The sequence below is a fragment of the Pecten maximus genome, chromosome 5 (assembly GCF_902652985.1).
Source record: "Pecten maximus chromosome 5, xPecMax1.1, whole genome shotgun sequence".
Taxonomy (NCBI): Eukaryota; Metazoa; Mollusca; class Bivalvia; order Pectinida; family Pectinidae; genus Pecten; species Pecten maximus.
In genome coordinates, this window is record NC_047019.1 from 35575001 (window position 1) to 35590685 (window position 15685).

General features: G+C 36.4%; 1 protein-coding gene across 1 annotated transcript; it reads left to right on the forward strand.

Moving 5' to 3' along the window:
• The first annotated feature begins 481 nt into the window (after window positions 1-481).
• On the forward strand, window positions 482-13880 carry LOC117327899. Its single transcript, XM_033885130.1, has 8 exons — window positions 482-688; window positions 3231-4047; window positions 4643-4759; window positions 6248-6376; window positions 7434-7574; window positions 8410-8493; window positions 8760-8885; window positions 9174-13880. The coding sequence occupies exons 2-8, from the start codon at window positions 3285-3287 to the stop codon at window positions 10724-10726; spliced, it is 2913 nt and encodes a 970-aa protein (XP_033741021.1). The 5' UTR covers window positions 482-688; window positions 3231-3284; the 3' UTR covers window positions 10727-13880.
• The last annotated feature ends 1805 nt before the right edge of the window (window positions 13881-15685 follow it).

A 15685-nucleotide genomic window follows, 5' to 3' on the forward strand; every position in this document is an offset into this window, starting at 1 on the left:
TTGGGTGTAACCTTTAGTCTACACTCAACTGTAGTGCCTAGAGCGACAGAGGGAAAAGCAGATAAAAGTCGGGGTTATCGATATAAAACAGTTGATATGTCGATAACCCCGATTTTTTAAGGTTTTAGAATGTACATGAATACTTAATATATAGTGTTGTGGTTGTTACCTGATGTCATACATTATTTAAAACCCGAAACCGAGCCCCTGTGAGAGCAATAAGCCTAGCAGTTCGCTTCTTGGCCTCCTGTTTAATCTTGGATTGATGCATTTAATATTCGAAGAGGAAAACGTCACAATCTTTATGAGTATATAAAACTGTAATAAGTAAAAATTTATCCAAAGTAGACAGTTATGATGTAATCAAACTCTATTGACAACCAAGCATATTCAATAGACAAAGGGGGAAAAACCCTGGAATGTATAACTACTTTCGTTTTAAGTACAGTATACGTTAGGGAGTGACCTCGGCGCTGTGACGTTACCGGAAGTCGATTGGGACACGTATTCTTGGAAGTGTAATCTGGACAGGGATATTATTGCATGATTAGCCTATCATTAGAATGGAAACCGATACACAAAGGAAATTTTCTTGACATGTGGCTTTTGCTGTGTGGTATACAGTTGGTGTGTTGTCGACTTAACGCTGGCACTCGCCGTTTGGGTTTTAAGCATTGATGAGCTCGAGGTAACTATACATTTCCATTTCCGTAACAGTTTACTTGTACGCGGTCAACAGATCAAGCCAGTTCCACCAACGGATTTGGTACACAGAGTTTCCTCTGACCCTGACTCCAGACTTGGACATTCTGACAAATAGATGTTTGGTATAACTCGGGCTATGCAAAAGAAGAGTTTATATTTATCTATATTGGGCCAGCCTTGTTTTTGTTCAAATGATCAAAATAGTTGTTGAATTGATCATTTTTTCATGATAAAAATGGCTAGGCCTATTTGTATTCATGTAAAACTAAATGAACTGCCGACTTTGAGTTTTTTTCACATTGTTTAAAAAAAAAAAGAAGGCCTAGCACGACATAGATAAACACTAATTACATGTACATTGATATCATTGTAACTGTCCCACACGCGCAAAAAACAATTAGATGATCTCTCTGAATTCTTTAGTTTTTCATTACACACCCAGAATCATGTAAGTTAACCAGACATAGGTTAGCGTGTGGCTAACTCATGTAGACTTAATCCAGGTGTGACTTGACGTTGTTCACCAGTGTTGCCATTCAGACGAAACTTTCCTTGCGATCGGCTAGTCAGCTTTGCGATAAATTTCTGAAATTTTCATACAAACATTTTTTGCCATTTACTGATCGTCACCGGTCATTTAATGATAATTTAGTAGTTTATCATCAGTGACGTGACTATCAGGTCCCTGTGTTACTCTAGTTGATTATCAGTGATCTGACTATCAGGTCCCTGTGTTACTGTAGTTGATTGTCTGTGATCTGACTATCAGGTCCCTGTGTTACTGTAGTTGATTATCTGTGACCTGACTATCAGGTCCCTGTGTTACACTAGTTGATTATCAGTGACCTGACTATCAGGTCCCTGTGTTACTCTAGTTGATTATCAGTGATCTGACTATCAGGTCCCTGTGTTACTGTAGTTGATTATCTGTGACCTGACTATCAGGTCCCTGTGTTACTCTAGTTGATTATCTGTGACCTGACTATCAGGTCCCTGTGTTACTGTAGTTGATTATCAGTGACTTGACTATCAGGTCCCTGTGTTACTGTTGTTGATTATCTGTGACCTGACTATCAGGTCCCTGTGTTACTGTAGTTGATTATCAGTGACCACACTATCAGGTCCCTGTGTTACTGTTGTTGATTGTCTGTGACCACACTATCAGGTCCCTGTGTTACTGTTGTTGATTATCAGTGACCTGACTATCAGGTCCCTGTGTTACTGTAGTTGATTATCAGTGACTTGACTATCAGGTCCCTGTGTTACTCTAGTTGATTATCAGTGATCTGACTATCAGGTCCCTGTGTTACTGTAGTTGATTATCAGTGACCAGACTATCAGGTCCCTGTGTTACTCTAGTTGATTATCTGTGACCACACTATCAGGTCCCTGTGTTACTGTAGTTGATTATCAGTGACTTGACTTTCAGGTCCCTGTGTTACTGTAGTTGATTATCTGTGACCTGACTATCAGGTCCCTGTGTTATTGTAGTTGATTATCAGTGACCACACTATCAGGTCCCTGTGTTACTGTTGTTGATTGTCTGTGACCACGCTATCAGGTCCCTGTGTTACTGTAGTTGATTATCAGTGACCTGACTATCAGGTCCCTGTGTTACTGTAGTTGATTATCTGTGACCACACTATCAGGTCCCTGTGTTACTGTTGTTGATTATCAGTGACCTGACTATCAGGTCCCTGTGTTACTGTAGTTGATTATCAGTGACTTGACTATCAGGTCCCTGTGTTACTCTAGTTGATTATCAGTGACCTGACTATCAGGTCCCTGTGTTACTGTCGTTGATTAACTCTGACCTGACTATCTGGTCCCTGTGTTACTGTTGTTGATTATCAGTGACCTGACTATCAGGTCCCTGTGTTACTGTCGTTGATTAACTCTGACCTGACTATCTGGTCCCTGTGTTACTGTTGTTGATTATCTGTGACTTGACTATCTGGTCCCTGTGTTACTGTTGTTGATTATCTGTGACCTGACTATCAGGTCCCTGTGTTACTGTTGTTGATTATCTGTGACCTGACTATCAGGTCCCTGTGTTACTGTCGTTGATTAACTCTGACCTGACTATCAGGTCCCTGTGTTACTGTTGTTAGTTGTCAACAGTATACAAACAGTTTAACCTATATCATATCCATCTCTCACTTTGAACATTTTTGACAGCTATCTCAGGACCACAGTTCTATACAATATCAGCATATTATTGATCATATTACCTTGTCCAATAATAAGAATTTCAAATCATTTGTATTTGTTCTATGAAATATTTTAACAATTTTAAAATGAGGTAAAAATTAAATTAGAGATTTTAAGAAGACAATTAAAAGTTAGGTGAGTGTGTTACTACTGTGCCAGCTGACCTGATTGTAAATGACAGTCAGATCAGAATTTATGTGTGGACAGTTAGTTTCTGTAAGAGCTGAATATTGACATATATTTATATTTACCTATTTTTCTGTAATTATTTTTGAGTAACTAACAGATTGAAGCCTTATCTTGATCTTACTTAGTTACAGATGGATCAGCAGTTTTAATTCATTATCTGCATCTCATAATTACTGACAATGGCAGAAGGCTCCACAGAACCTATGAAGAGGTTTGTAGAGAGGAGGGATGTTATGGCATGGTTGAAAGAGAAGTACAATACCAGACCAGCCCGTGGAGGCCCTCAGGATCACCAGTACAGAATTTATGGTGTTTATGGGAAAAAAAGAGTAGGAAAGTCATGCTTGATGCGGAAATTTTTACGACAGATTCAGCAGGATGTTTCAAGGAACCAGAAGGTACATGTTGGAACATTTGATTTTGATAAAATCAGAACCTTCGAAAGTTTTTTAAACAGTCTTTGCAAATTTTATGGTGTTGAAATGCATAAATGGAGAAAAAGCCCCAACCATAGTGATAATGAGGAAGAGGATGAAGAGGATTACATAGAATGTATGAGTCGCATTGAAAACAAAATGAACGCTGAGCCAAGTCACAAGTTTATCGTGTTTCTAGACAATTTGGAAAAAGCCTGTGGTAAGGCTAAGAAAGATGGAACACCACATGATAAGGACAAGGACTATCTGTGGGACAAAATCTATAAAGAGATTATCAGAGACCTTCTAAAGGTTAACAACTTCCTGGTGTTTATAACCTCCACACAGACCACAAAGTTTGCTAAGTTAGGCACAATTTCTTGTAAAATTGACATGGAGGAAATGGACGAGAAAGAAGCAAAATGCTTGCTACAGAATGAAGTGTCAGGAACTAAAATTGATGACAAATGTTTGTCTGCAATTGTAAGGTTATGTGATGGATTGCCACCTACTATCATACAAGCAGGTACGTTAAAAACATGTTAGATATAGAGTCTTCTTAAACTAAGCTTCGGTTAGGTTTAGGTATAATTTATAAGTCATGATTTCAGTAAGGATTGATGGCTTAAATACGAAACGGGTTTGTTTATACATTGTGTATCTCTTTTACTACCCCTTTTGGCTCTTAGCATCAATGACGAGTCCTATAAGGACAACAAAAAAACTGTATGATGTCACTAACATCACTGACGAATCCTATAACAACAAAAAAACTGTATGATGTCACTAACATCACTGACACATCCTATAAGTCAACACAGCTGTATGATGTCACTAACATCACTGACGAGTCCTATAACAACAAAAAAACTGTATGATGTCACTAACATCACTGACGAGTCCTATAAGTCAACAAAAAAACTGTATGATGTCACTAACATCACTGACAAGTCCTATAAGTCAATAAAACTGTATGACATCACTAACATCACTGACAAGCTAACTTTTAACAGAATGTTTGGTTTAAATATCATCTGAATTAACTATTGATTTTTGTAAAGAAAAAGAAACATACAATGTTATTTCAGATTTAAAAACAAATAGAGTTACCTTATTTCCAGGTGCCATGCTTCGTGAAGGTGATTGTACCCCTGATGAAATTGTTGCCCTGTTGAAAGAATTTGATAGCAAGATGTTTATGCACAGTGATGACTTACATCCTAAAGATGATCGTTATGGTAAGTCATTTGTACAGAATGATCGCTATGGTAAGTCACTGTGGACAACTTACTGGAGTATAGATTTGTACAGAATGATCGTTATGGTAAGTCACTGAGGACACCTTACTGGAGTATAGATTTGTACAGAATGATCGTTATGGTAACTCACTGAGGACACCTTACTGGAGTATAGATTTGTACAGAATGATCGCTATGGTAAGTCACTGTGGACAACTTACTGGAGTATAGATTTGTACAGAATGATCGTTATGGTAAGTCACTGTGGACAACTTACTGGAGTATAGATTTGTACAGAATGATCATTATGGTAAGTCACTGTGGACAACTTACTGGAGTATAGATTTGTACAGAATGATCGCTATGGTAAGTCACTGAGGACAACTTACTGGAGTATAGATTTGTACAGAATGATCGTTATGGTAAGTCACTGTGGACAACTTACTGGAGTATAGATTTGTACAGAATGATCGCTATGATAAGTCACTGAGGACAACTTACTGGAGTATAGATTTGTACAGAATGATCGCTATGGTAAGTCACTGTGGACAACTTACTGGAGTATAGATTTGTACAGAATGATCGTTATGGTAAGTCACTGTGGACAACTTACTGGAGTATAGATTTGTACAGAATGATCGCTATGGTAAGTCACTGTGGATAACTTACTGGAGTATAGATTTGTACAGAATGATTGCTATGGTAAGTCACTGTGGACAACTTACTGGAGTATAGATTTGTACAGAATGATCGTTATGGTAAGTCACTGTGGACAACTTACTGGAGTATAGATTTGTACAGAATGATCGCTATGGTAAGTCACTGTGGACAACTTACTGGAGTATAGATTTGTACAGAATGATCGCTATGATAAGTCACTGAGGACAACTTACTGGAGTATAGATTTGTACAGAATGATCGCTATGGTAACTCACTGAGGACAACTTACTGGAGTATAGATTTGTACAGAATGATCGCTATGGTAAGTTACTGTGGACAACTTACTGGAGTATAGATTTGTACAGAATGATCATTATGGTAAGTTACTGTGGACAACTTACTGGAGTATAGATTTGTACAGAATGATCGCTATGGTAACTCACTATGGACAACTTACTGGAGTATAGATTTGTACAGAATGATCGCTATGGTAAGTCACTGTGGACAACTTACTGGAGTATAGATTTGTACAGAATGATCGTTATGGTAAGTCACTGTGGACAACTTACTGGAGTATAGATTGTACAGAATGATCGCTATGATAAGTCACTGAGGACAACTTACTGGAGTATAGATTTGTACAGAATGATCGCTATGGTAACTCACTGTGAACACCTTACTGGAGTATAGATTTGTACAGAATGATCGCTATGGTAAGTCACTGTGGACAACTTACTGGAGTATAGATTTGTACAGAATGATGAATTGTTTTGGAACATGAAGTTTAAAACCAGATCTGCCATTTTCTGTTGTTTTTTTCTTAAATAGATGCACAGCTGAGGGAATATATAAACCGCATGTCAAGTGAAAACAGGAAAAATCTCAGGTCTCTTGCTGAGATGATCAACAAAGAAGAGGGGAAAGTAGTTAGTATTGCTGAAGCTGCCACAGGATTAGGTAAGTACTTGTAGTTTATATGGGTAATTCTTTATTAGTAGTTGTGACCTTTAGCTCCAGGTCAAATTTCAAATAAATTGTAAAATATTATGCATATATATATACAGTCAAACGTCGATGCTTTGAAGTTCAAGGGACTAACAGAAAAACTTTGAAACAGCGGCACTTCAAATTATTCATGGTTGACTATAGATCAATCTTTTCTTGACAATGACTATAACTGTTACATAGCTGTTACATGTCCTCGTATTGATCGTCGCCTGTCAGGCTCACATCGAAAAGGTTAGTTAATTTACCCCAAACACAACAAAATAATACCTTTCATCAATTTAGCATTTAATTAATTAAACAAATAATTTATCATTTACAAAACAATTATATCATCTTTAACAGATAAAGCCAAAAAAGTACAATGCACACTTACGTTAAAGTTTTTCTGTTGAAGAACCATGTGGTTACGTTATGCGGATATATAAAATGCAGAATGTAGATCAGTTGGAGAATGCATGATTAAATGACAAATGATGGATAACCTGGATATTAATGTATAAGTTTGAAACATGGCACTTTGAGTATGAATGAAGACATCACTAATTGTGTGCATTTAAAATTTATCCGCTTGTTTTAACTCTTTTGTAAAATCTACTCACTGACCGCTGATTTCAGTGGCAGCGGCAATCATCGAAGATGAACTACCATTATGTTATACCATAGTGATTAAATGCCATTATTTCTAAATACACCATTTATCTATTAATTAGGCCTGATTTTAGTTAACCTCATGATCAGAATTAGCTAACAAATGCTATCGTAATCCCTGTTGTCAGTCAAAGCGTTTGTGGAAGAGGTGTGAAATCTTGCCACGGGGTAAAGACAAACACCTGTACAGCGGTGATACAGCGAGAAAATTGAATCAACGAAGTTTGAATCATCAAGGTTTGACTGTATGAAATGTATTTTTATGTAAATAAAAGATACATATCTTAAATGTCAAAAACACCTATGTCATAAACAAACTGTATGCATTAAGTGATATAGAGTATATACTGTATTGTAGAATTTGAGGCAAACACGGCTGTATTTAAGCTAAGATTCCTCCTTCCGCTGCGGTTCAGAGGGATGGTGGAGGTAGACAGAAAAACTGGACTTATCAGCATGAATTCATTTTTTCTCCAGTTTGTCCTGGAACATATCAAAGGTAAGTAGAGGTTATCATTGTGATGGACTGTACACAGAAATGGTAAGAGTAGCCTCCCTTATTTTATCAGACATGCCGTGAATACAGCAGGAAGTTCCAGAAAAGTGCTTCACAAATAATACAACTAAATAAAATAAAGGAAATCAGTTTTTGTTCAAAATTCCTAATCAGAATAAATCTTTTAAGATACCATTGAATATAACATATTTTTCACTCATATGACAAAATATTTAGAGATTTTACACTCATGTTTCGCACTCAGGAAGATATTGATATTCTGTCATACTTGTGAAATATATGTTATATTAAACTGGAAACCATTTAATATCCTCTGTTTATTACATTTTTACCAGTGAAATATCAAAAAATATTCATTCTATAAAAGTGATATTTTTCACTAGTGAAAAATATCACTTTTGCTGATTTGACCAATCAAATGAATGATTAGAAAATACCAAAATAATTGACCAATCAGAAAGCCCGACATATATCTCAGCACCTGGACAGGGGGAACTACATTTTTTGTTTACAAATTATCGCTGTAGGCCTAGTTAGCATACGGGGTAGGTTTTCCGTTGATAAAAAATGTAATAAACAGAATATCTAACAGTGCCTTCAGTAATACCAAATATATTTCACTCATGCGGCTAATATTTTGATATTTTTCACTCGTGAAAAATATCAAAATATTAGCCCCACTGGTGAAATATATTTGGTATTACTGAAAACACTGTTAGATATCCTCTATTTATTGTAGCCCCATCCTCTGTGGATGCTGTCGGCATGTGGTTTAACTGTGGCGAGACTTTAATGATGTTTTATCTTTTTTTTATAGGAGAGAAAAATGTTGAAGGAACACCCTCTGCACATTCTTCTACAAATGGCATAGGATTTAGCCCACCTACATCAAGCCATTTAGGTATGTAACCAAATATCCTCTGTAATAAGGTTGTGATCAAAGATGTTTTAAGAGCTTAATATCTAGTTTAGTGGCTTCTAATACTGTTTTTTTTTCATGTACATAATTGTTCCTTTTTAGAATTGTGGATCTTAAGTCAAGAAAGCAATATACTATTCAGTAAAAAGTGTCCTTAGTTATAAAATTTGATCAGTGTTGTAAAAAACAAAGTTCAATAAGAAAAATATGGATATTGATTGTTATTGACAAATTTATCCAATTTTTAGATGATGGTGATGATGATGATGATGATGATGATGATGCTCAAAGTCCAACTGCGACCCATTTGATTGTTCCAAGCCATAATTCACAGGACAAGGCTAGTCGTCTATTAGAGGATACAGATGTCACCGGTATGATTCCTCACAATACCTACACTTGGAATAGTCCAGTTTATGTTCTTATCATCTGTAGGCTTTTTAGAATTGTTTAATGATGGTTTATTTAAATTCTTAACAGTTAAGAAAAAAATAATTTTGTGCAGAAGGTCTTGGTTTTGAGACGTTTTGAACCACAAAAAGTAAGCTATTTTGTATCAATCAACATCCAGAACAGCACATTGCTTGTTTTAAATGTTTGCTTGTTTGTTGTTTGACGGAATGTGAACAAATCAAACCATTTGTTGAATTATCCATCTGCAGGTGAAGCTGCCACACAAGCGCCTTCTGTACGTGATACAACTGTCATTAGCCATCATACACAGGATTCTTCTAGTCGTCTGCTAAGTGGAGAAAAATCAGAACCACATCTGTATCACGAAGAAAACCCAGAACCAAATACAGCGAAGATGGAAGGTCAGTATATAGGAAATAGAGACGAGAAACCTCGCTATGATATTACACTGACCAACCAGGACTCGATGGAGAGTGGGAACAGATCAATGAAAAATAATGACTTATCTCCAGACCACACCAGGACGAGTCAGTGGAACATAACAGGGTGTGACACAGTTAAAAATAAATCAACTCCGCCTGATGTTAAAAGTGAAAATAACAACGATGTGAAAATGTTAGAAAGTAATGACAGTTATCAGGAAGATATTGCTATGGGAAAGAAACGATCAAATACCTTGGAGGAAAATACCAGGATAACGTGTAAAAATCAGTCTGGTAAAGGTATGCATTCCTTAATGTCAGTTGAAGATAACAACTTACAGCCATACAAAGTTAGCTCTCATAGAAGTATTCCAGGGAAGAAAATGAACCAAGAAGCAAGTTTTGAAGACAACTCATTGCAAGACCATGACCCAGAACTACCTGATTTTACGAAAACAGTCTCTCCGGTTGATACTGCAAACAACAGTCTGCCTGATGACAAAAGATTTGTCAGTATAAGCCATTTTGATGGTGTAGTTCTCCAATCACCAAGGAGTACATCCACAACTACGGATATGACAGAAGACGATAATTGTAGTGAGACAAACGAGAAAATGGTGTACAGCAGCAGAACTGGCCATTTGTCCCCGGACTGCCAGTCACTGGTCACAGAAGGCTCAAGATATGAGGTTGTCTCACAGTACAATGCAATGTCTTACCTAGGTAGTACAGACTTTCATACCCAGGATCCTTCAGTAGACCTAGGTAGAACAGACTTTCATACCCAGGATCCTTCAGTAGAAGATCAAGATGATCCACTACACAGTTCTTTTGCCAGTGACAAACTGTTTGCAAGTGGACAATTCAAGTCTTCAGCTTTTCGGGAGATCAGTCAAGACAAAACACAATACTCTGACCAGTGTCCACCTCAAGCTGTAAGACCGCGACATAAGGGACAAGATGGAGACAGTCCAGAAAGACAGTGTAAACCATCAGCAATCAGCCAAGGTGTTACACAGCCTGATCCTACTACCACACACAACACGACAAGGTCAACGACAAGGTCATCAGTTACACCTGGACAAGGAGATGGGATATCACACAATATAAGTCAAATACACCTGACCCAAACAGGTGTACAAGAACTTTCACCACAGGGTAGAGGTGTAGACACTGCCCCACTACAGGATACAAGGACTGGTCCGTCAGTAGAGAGTGATAGTCAGTCAACACCTTATAGCCCCATTGGTAGTGAAATCTCTCTTCACATTACTGGACAGGTTGAACCAGCTGAGTTACAGGAGAGAACGGGAATTTTGGCTTCTGTTACACGCTTTTTCTCCGACACATTTCAGATGTTAAAAGAAATGGAGAGCTAATACTTGTTGTTTCTTTACCGAATATTTATTTTATCATATATGTACTATATGAAGTGTATGAAGGAGATGGGATATGGTAGTGCTTTGTACAGATTAACGCTTTCCCTTACGTATGTAACAGGTCATAAGATTATTCATCTCTTAATTGGCTACTATGACATAAACTGGTATTTCATGAATATTGTAAGACACATATGGAATATGGCTTTAGTGATATCATCAATAGAGCGTAACAAAGACATCACAATAACCTTCCGACATAATACATTTGTCGCCATAGAGAAAAACATAGCATAATTTGAAAGTTTTCCTTTGTCAAACAGAATCTTACACTCGTTATGTAAAATGAAATTTATTTAACTTGTTGAAATATTTTATATGACATTTCCCTAGAGGCTTCTTGCATAACAAAGTATTGAACTTGCTGAATAAATCCCATTTTACATAGCTTCCTCTACAGTACAGGTGTAATGATGTGATGTCCCCTACAGTACACATGTAATGATGTGATGTCCTCTACAGTACACGTGTAATGATGTGATGTCCTCTACAGTACACGTGTAATGATGTGAGGTCCTCTACAGTACATGTGTAATGATATGAGGTCCTCTACAGTACACGTGTAATGATGTGATGTCCTCTACAGTACACGTGTAATGATGTGATGTCCTCTACAGTACACGTGTAATGATGTGAGGTCCTCTACAGTACACGTGTAATGATGTGATGTCCTCTACAGTACACGTGTAATGATGTGATGTCCTCTACAGTACACGTGTAATGATGTGATGTCCTCTACAGTACACATGTAATGATGTGATGTCCTCTACAGTACACGTGTAATGGTGTGAGGTCCTCTACAGTACACGTGTAATGATGTGATGTCCTCTACAGTACACGTGTAATGATGTGATGTCCTCTACAGTACACGTGTTATGATGTGATGTCCTCTACAGTACACGTGTAATGATGTGATGTCCCCTACAGTACACGTGTAATGATGATATAATTGAAGTACATGTCACTTCTAAACAAAGCAATACAAATAGTTCTAGTCACGTCACCTTGTTATATCACCTATCTCTGGGATATATAACTTTGAAGTTACATATAATATTTAGTTTTAATTAACTTTGCAATTTTTAAAAAAATCCCGGATAGGAACACATTTATTTCAGAAATTAACTCCCCAATGTTTTTAATGAATCTGCATTTTGATTTGTCTTTTTTTTTCAAAAGTTATATTGCCCTTTTATCTTTTCATTATTTGAATCTTTTTCAGGAGAACCCCTCCCACATTTAAAAAAAATCTCTTTTAGACCTGATAAGATTTATAACATACCTATTATATAAAGTCATGTTCCATTTGATTTGACATGTTTCGCCAAACTTCATTTATAATTAATAATTTCTATTACTTGTTATATGGCATTCGACAGATATACTATTTTATCATTCCACCATGTAATCTTGTTCTTTTGACACTTCTATATTTTATAAATATTGATAATGTCACTGTGGTATCCGACTTTTTTATGCTGTTTGGCCCCACTGTGTTAATGATGTCATTTTAATTTTTGGTTCAGGGTACCATCAACATACTTCACACATGTGATTTAGTTAAATTACAAGATGTGGATTACTATATGTGGATTACTATATGTGGATTACTATATGTGCTTTGATGTATTATAGCATCATATTAATACTCAGTATCAATTTTTGCTTGAATTTTTATGATTTTGTTAAGAAGATTTTGGCATCATGAATTTACCCTGCTTTTTATGTGTGATTTAAACAAACTATGAAGCATTCTCTGTTTTATTCATATCAAATTGTGTGAAATATGATTTTCTTTAGTTTAATTTTCTACTGAAATATTCCACAACAGAATAGCATTTAAGATTAAAATTGTGTTGGTATTTTAAATTTCATTGTGAACGATACTTTTTACTGTGGTTTTTATCCTGACTATATATATATATGAAAAAGGAAAAGTAGGTGTTAGGAACGACAACTCTAAGGTTAAATACATGAGAGGGCAAGTGAGCTTATGCAGTGGTTCGGCGTCCGTCCGTCCGTCTGTCCGTCCGGCCCAGCGACTTGATATTGGGCCTGTAGCGTGCTGGGATGAAAGGCTACAAAGTTTGTTAAAATAAATGACCTTGACCTTCATTCAAGGTCACATGGGTCAAATAGGCTATTATCTTCAAACTACTTCTTCTAAAACACCAAGAGACTTAGGTACTTGAGGTTGGGCCAGTCTGTAGCATGCTAGGGTGTAGGGCTACCAAGTTTGTTCAAATGAATGACATTGACCTACATTCAAGGTCACAGGGGTGAAATATTTTTAAATCTTGCAATAGCCAAGAGTCACCAACACCCGATATTAGGCCAATAGTATGCTGGAATGAAGGACTAGAAAATTTATTGACATGAATAAACCTAAGCTTACTCTGATATTTGAATAAATTGGTTATCAGCATAGTATCTGTAAAAAATGACCTCAATCAACTGCAAATTTGCTGTAGAGCCAGGTGAGCGATACAAGCCCATTGGGCCTCTTGTTAGATTGTGAGGTTTCTGGATTAGATCTGCATTTGTATGGCGGGTGGCCGACTTCTGTAGCTGGATGATTGGTTGTGTTAAAATTTGGCAATTATATATATTATCGGGTGTCCTCAATGACGACACTTACTCTTCCGGAACACATGCTCTTCTTTTCCTGGTACTTTTTCAAAGATTTCTATAAATATCTATGTTTGTTGGTATTTTAGATTTATTATATCGGCATTCTATGTTGTTTTTAACATTTGTATTACTATATTATGTGTAATTACAATTCTTTACACGTTTAAAATCACTCAGTAATCACTGTTTATTTCAGCATAGCATTGTTGGACATATTTTTACAAAGTGCTTAAATGACATATTCCAAACATGGTGAACAATCGTGTACCACATTTGCCTGTCACATTAACCACAGTAAATCTATTCCATTACTGTGTTTACTATACATAATATTATGTATGTGTGTAACATAAAGTACCATGTATTTAAGAATTGAAGTGTTGTATATAAGAGATATGCTGTGTTGTATAAAAGAGATATGCTATGTTGTATATAAGAGATATGCTATGTTGTATATAAGAGATATGCTGTGTTGTATATAAGAGATATGCTGTGTTGTATAAAAGAGATATGCTATGTTGTATATAAGAGATATGCTATAGTGACAGTCTAACAGTGATAATACAACGTGACGGTCATACAGTATATAATACTGAAAGCTGGTCCGGGACATGCTATAGTGAGTGTAACAGTGATAATACAACGCGACGGTCATACAGTATATAATACTGAAAGCTGGTCCGGGACCGACTCTTGTGACACCGCTGTGTTAGTTACAATAAGTCATATAAGCTACATGGAGGCCAAAACTGCAGAAAATTTAAAGGAATATGCAAAAAATCAGAAACCAGCTGAGGTTGGAAGAAAATCCCCACAATTAGGGAGAGGGCTTGTATAGGCTATGCCTGTTGCCTTATTCCCATTGTAGCGAAGATCTGTACAATAAAATATTCTCTAGTCAAAAGCAAGCGAGAGCTAGAGAAAACGATTGCAGAATATATTAAAGAATAACAAGAGATTCTGGAAATATGTCAACTCTAAAAGAAAAGTCAAAACAGGTATTTCAGACCTCAAAGGCTTGAATGGAAATATCCAGAAAATCGCTGTGACAGCGACAAGGACAAAGCTGAAGTTCTTGCAAATTTCTTCAGCAGCATTTTTGCCCAAGAGCCTCGAGGAGACGTATCAAACTCTTGCAAAAGGGACATAATCCAACAACTTGAAGATATAAATTGTTCCCCAGAAATAGTTAGAAAAACTCCAATAAGATCTTAATTAAAACAATTCTTAAGGACCAGACATGATGCCCACCAAATTCTCAAAAAGTACAAATGTACATCAAAAAGCAATGTAACTTGGACATCAGGAGAACCATTTGTAGCTTCCGCTCTGTAGATACTATATGCAACAAATGTAAAACAATTTGAAATTCTACCTGTCAATCATTGGGGGAAATTAAGCCATATATAGATACAAAGGAAATAGAATACACCAAAAGTATTAAATATTGTAATATTGATATGGATATAGAGGCTTACAGTCTGCATCTGTTATCGTATTAAAATCGTATTAAATCGTATTAACTAGACTCTCCGATAAAGTGAAAGTAGAAACGAACATTTAAAGGCAAAATTATGAATGGAATTTGATAGTTTTCTGATATTCTATTACGTGTGCGGTGCCCATATTTAATTACACTACTGTTATGCGCTTTGTATCCTCGAAAGGGACAAATTGCCATAGTGATCAATAACTTCCAATACAGCTGGCCTGATCTGACTTGCCAGAGTCATGCCATTACAGGTATTGAGTTAACCTTCCTCTAGTCAACCGAGAGATACACGATCTTCTATTGCATGATAACTTTGGAAATTATTTTTCGATTTCCTCTTAATTATGTATTGTAAAAGTTCTTTTTGCAAGAAAGTTCGCTGAGAATTTGCTCTCTCGTGTCTCCGTTTCTCGGAAAGTAAAGTACATAAATGGCAGATCTTAACTTCAGATATCCGGATTGCTTAGGCGTAAAACTGATTGATCTTGAATCATTCTTTTTACTTATTATTTGAACATTATTAGTCTAGTCAATACATTGAATTAGGCTTTCCTCGAAAGGGCAATGTCAGGCGTAACTGTACGATGCTGGATCATCAAAATGATGGGTATTTTCTCTTGATAAAAAGTCAATCCCACGGATAAGAAAAGAATGTAAAATACACAAAAGAAGAATACTAATTTCCGGAACTTTGTGAGGCTTTGTGCATGTTGTCATCACACTTTGAACTTGGTGCATGTTGTCATCACACTTTGAACTTTGTGCATGTTGTCATC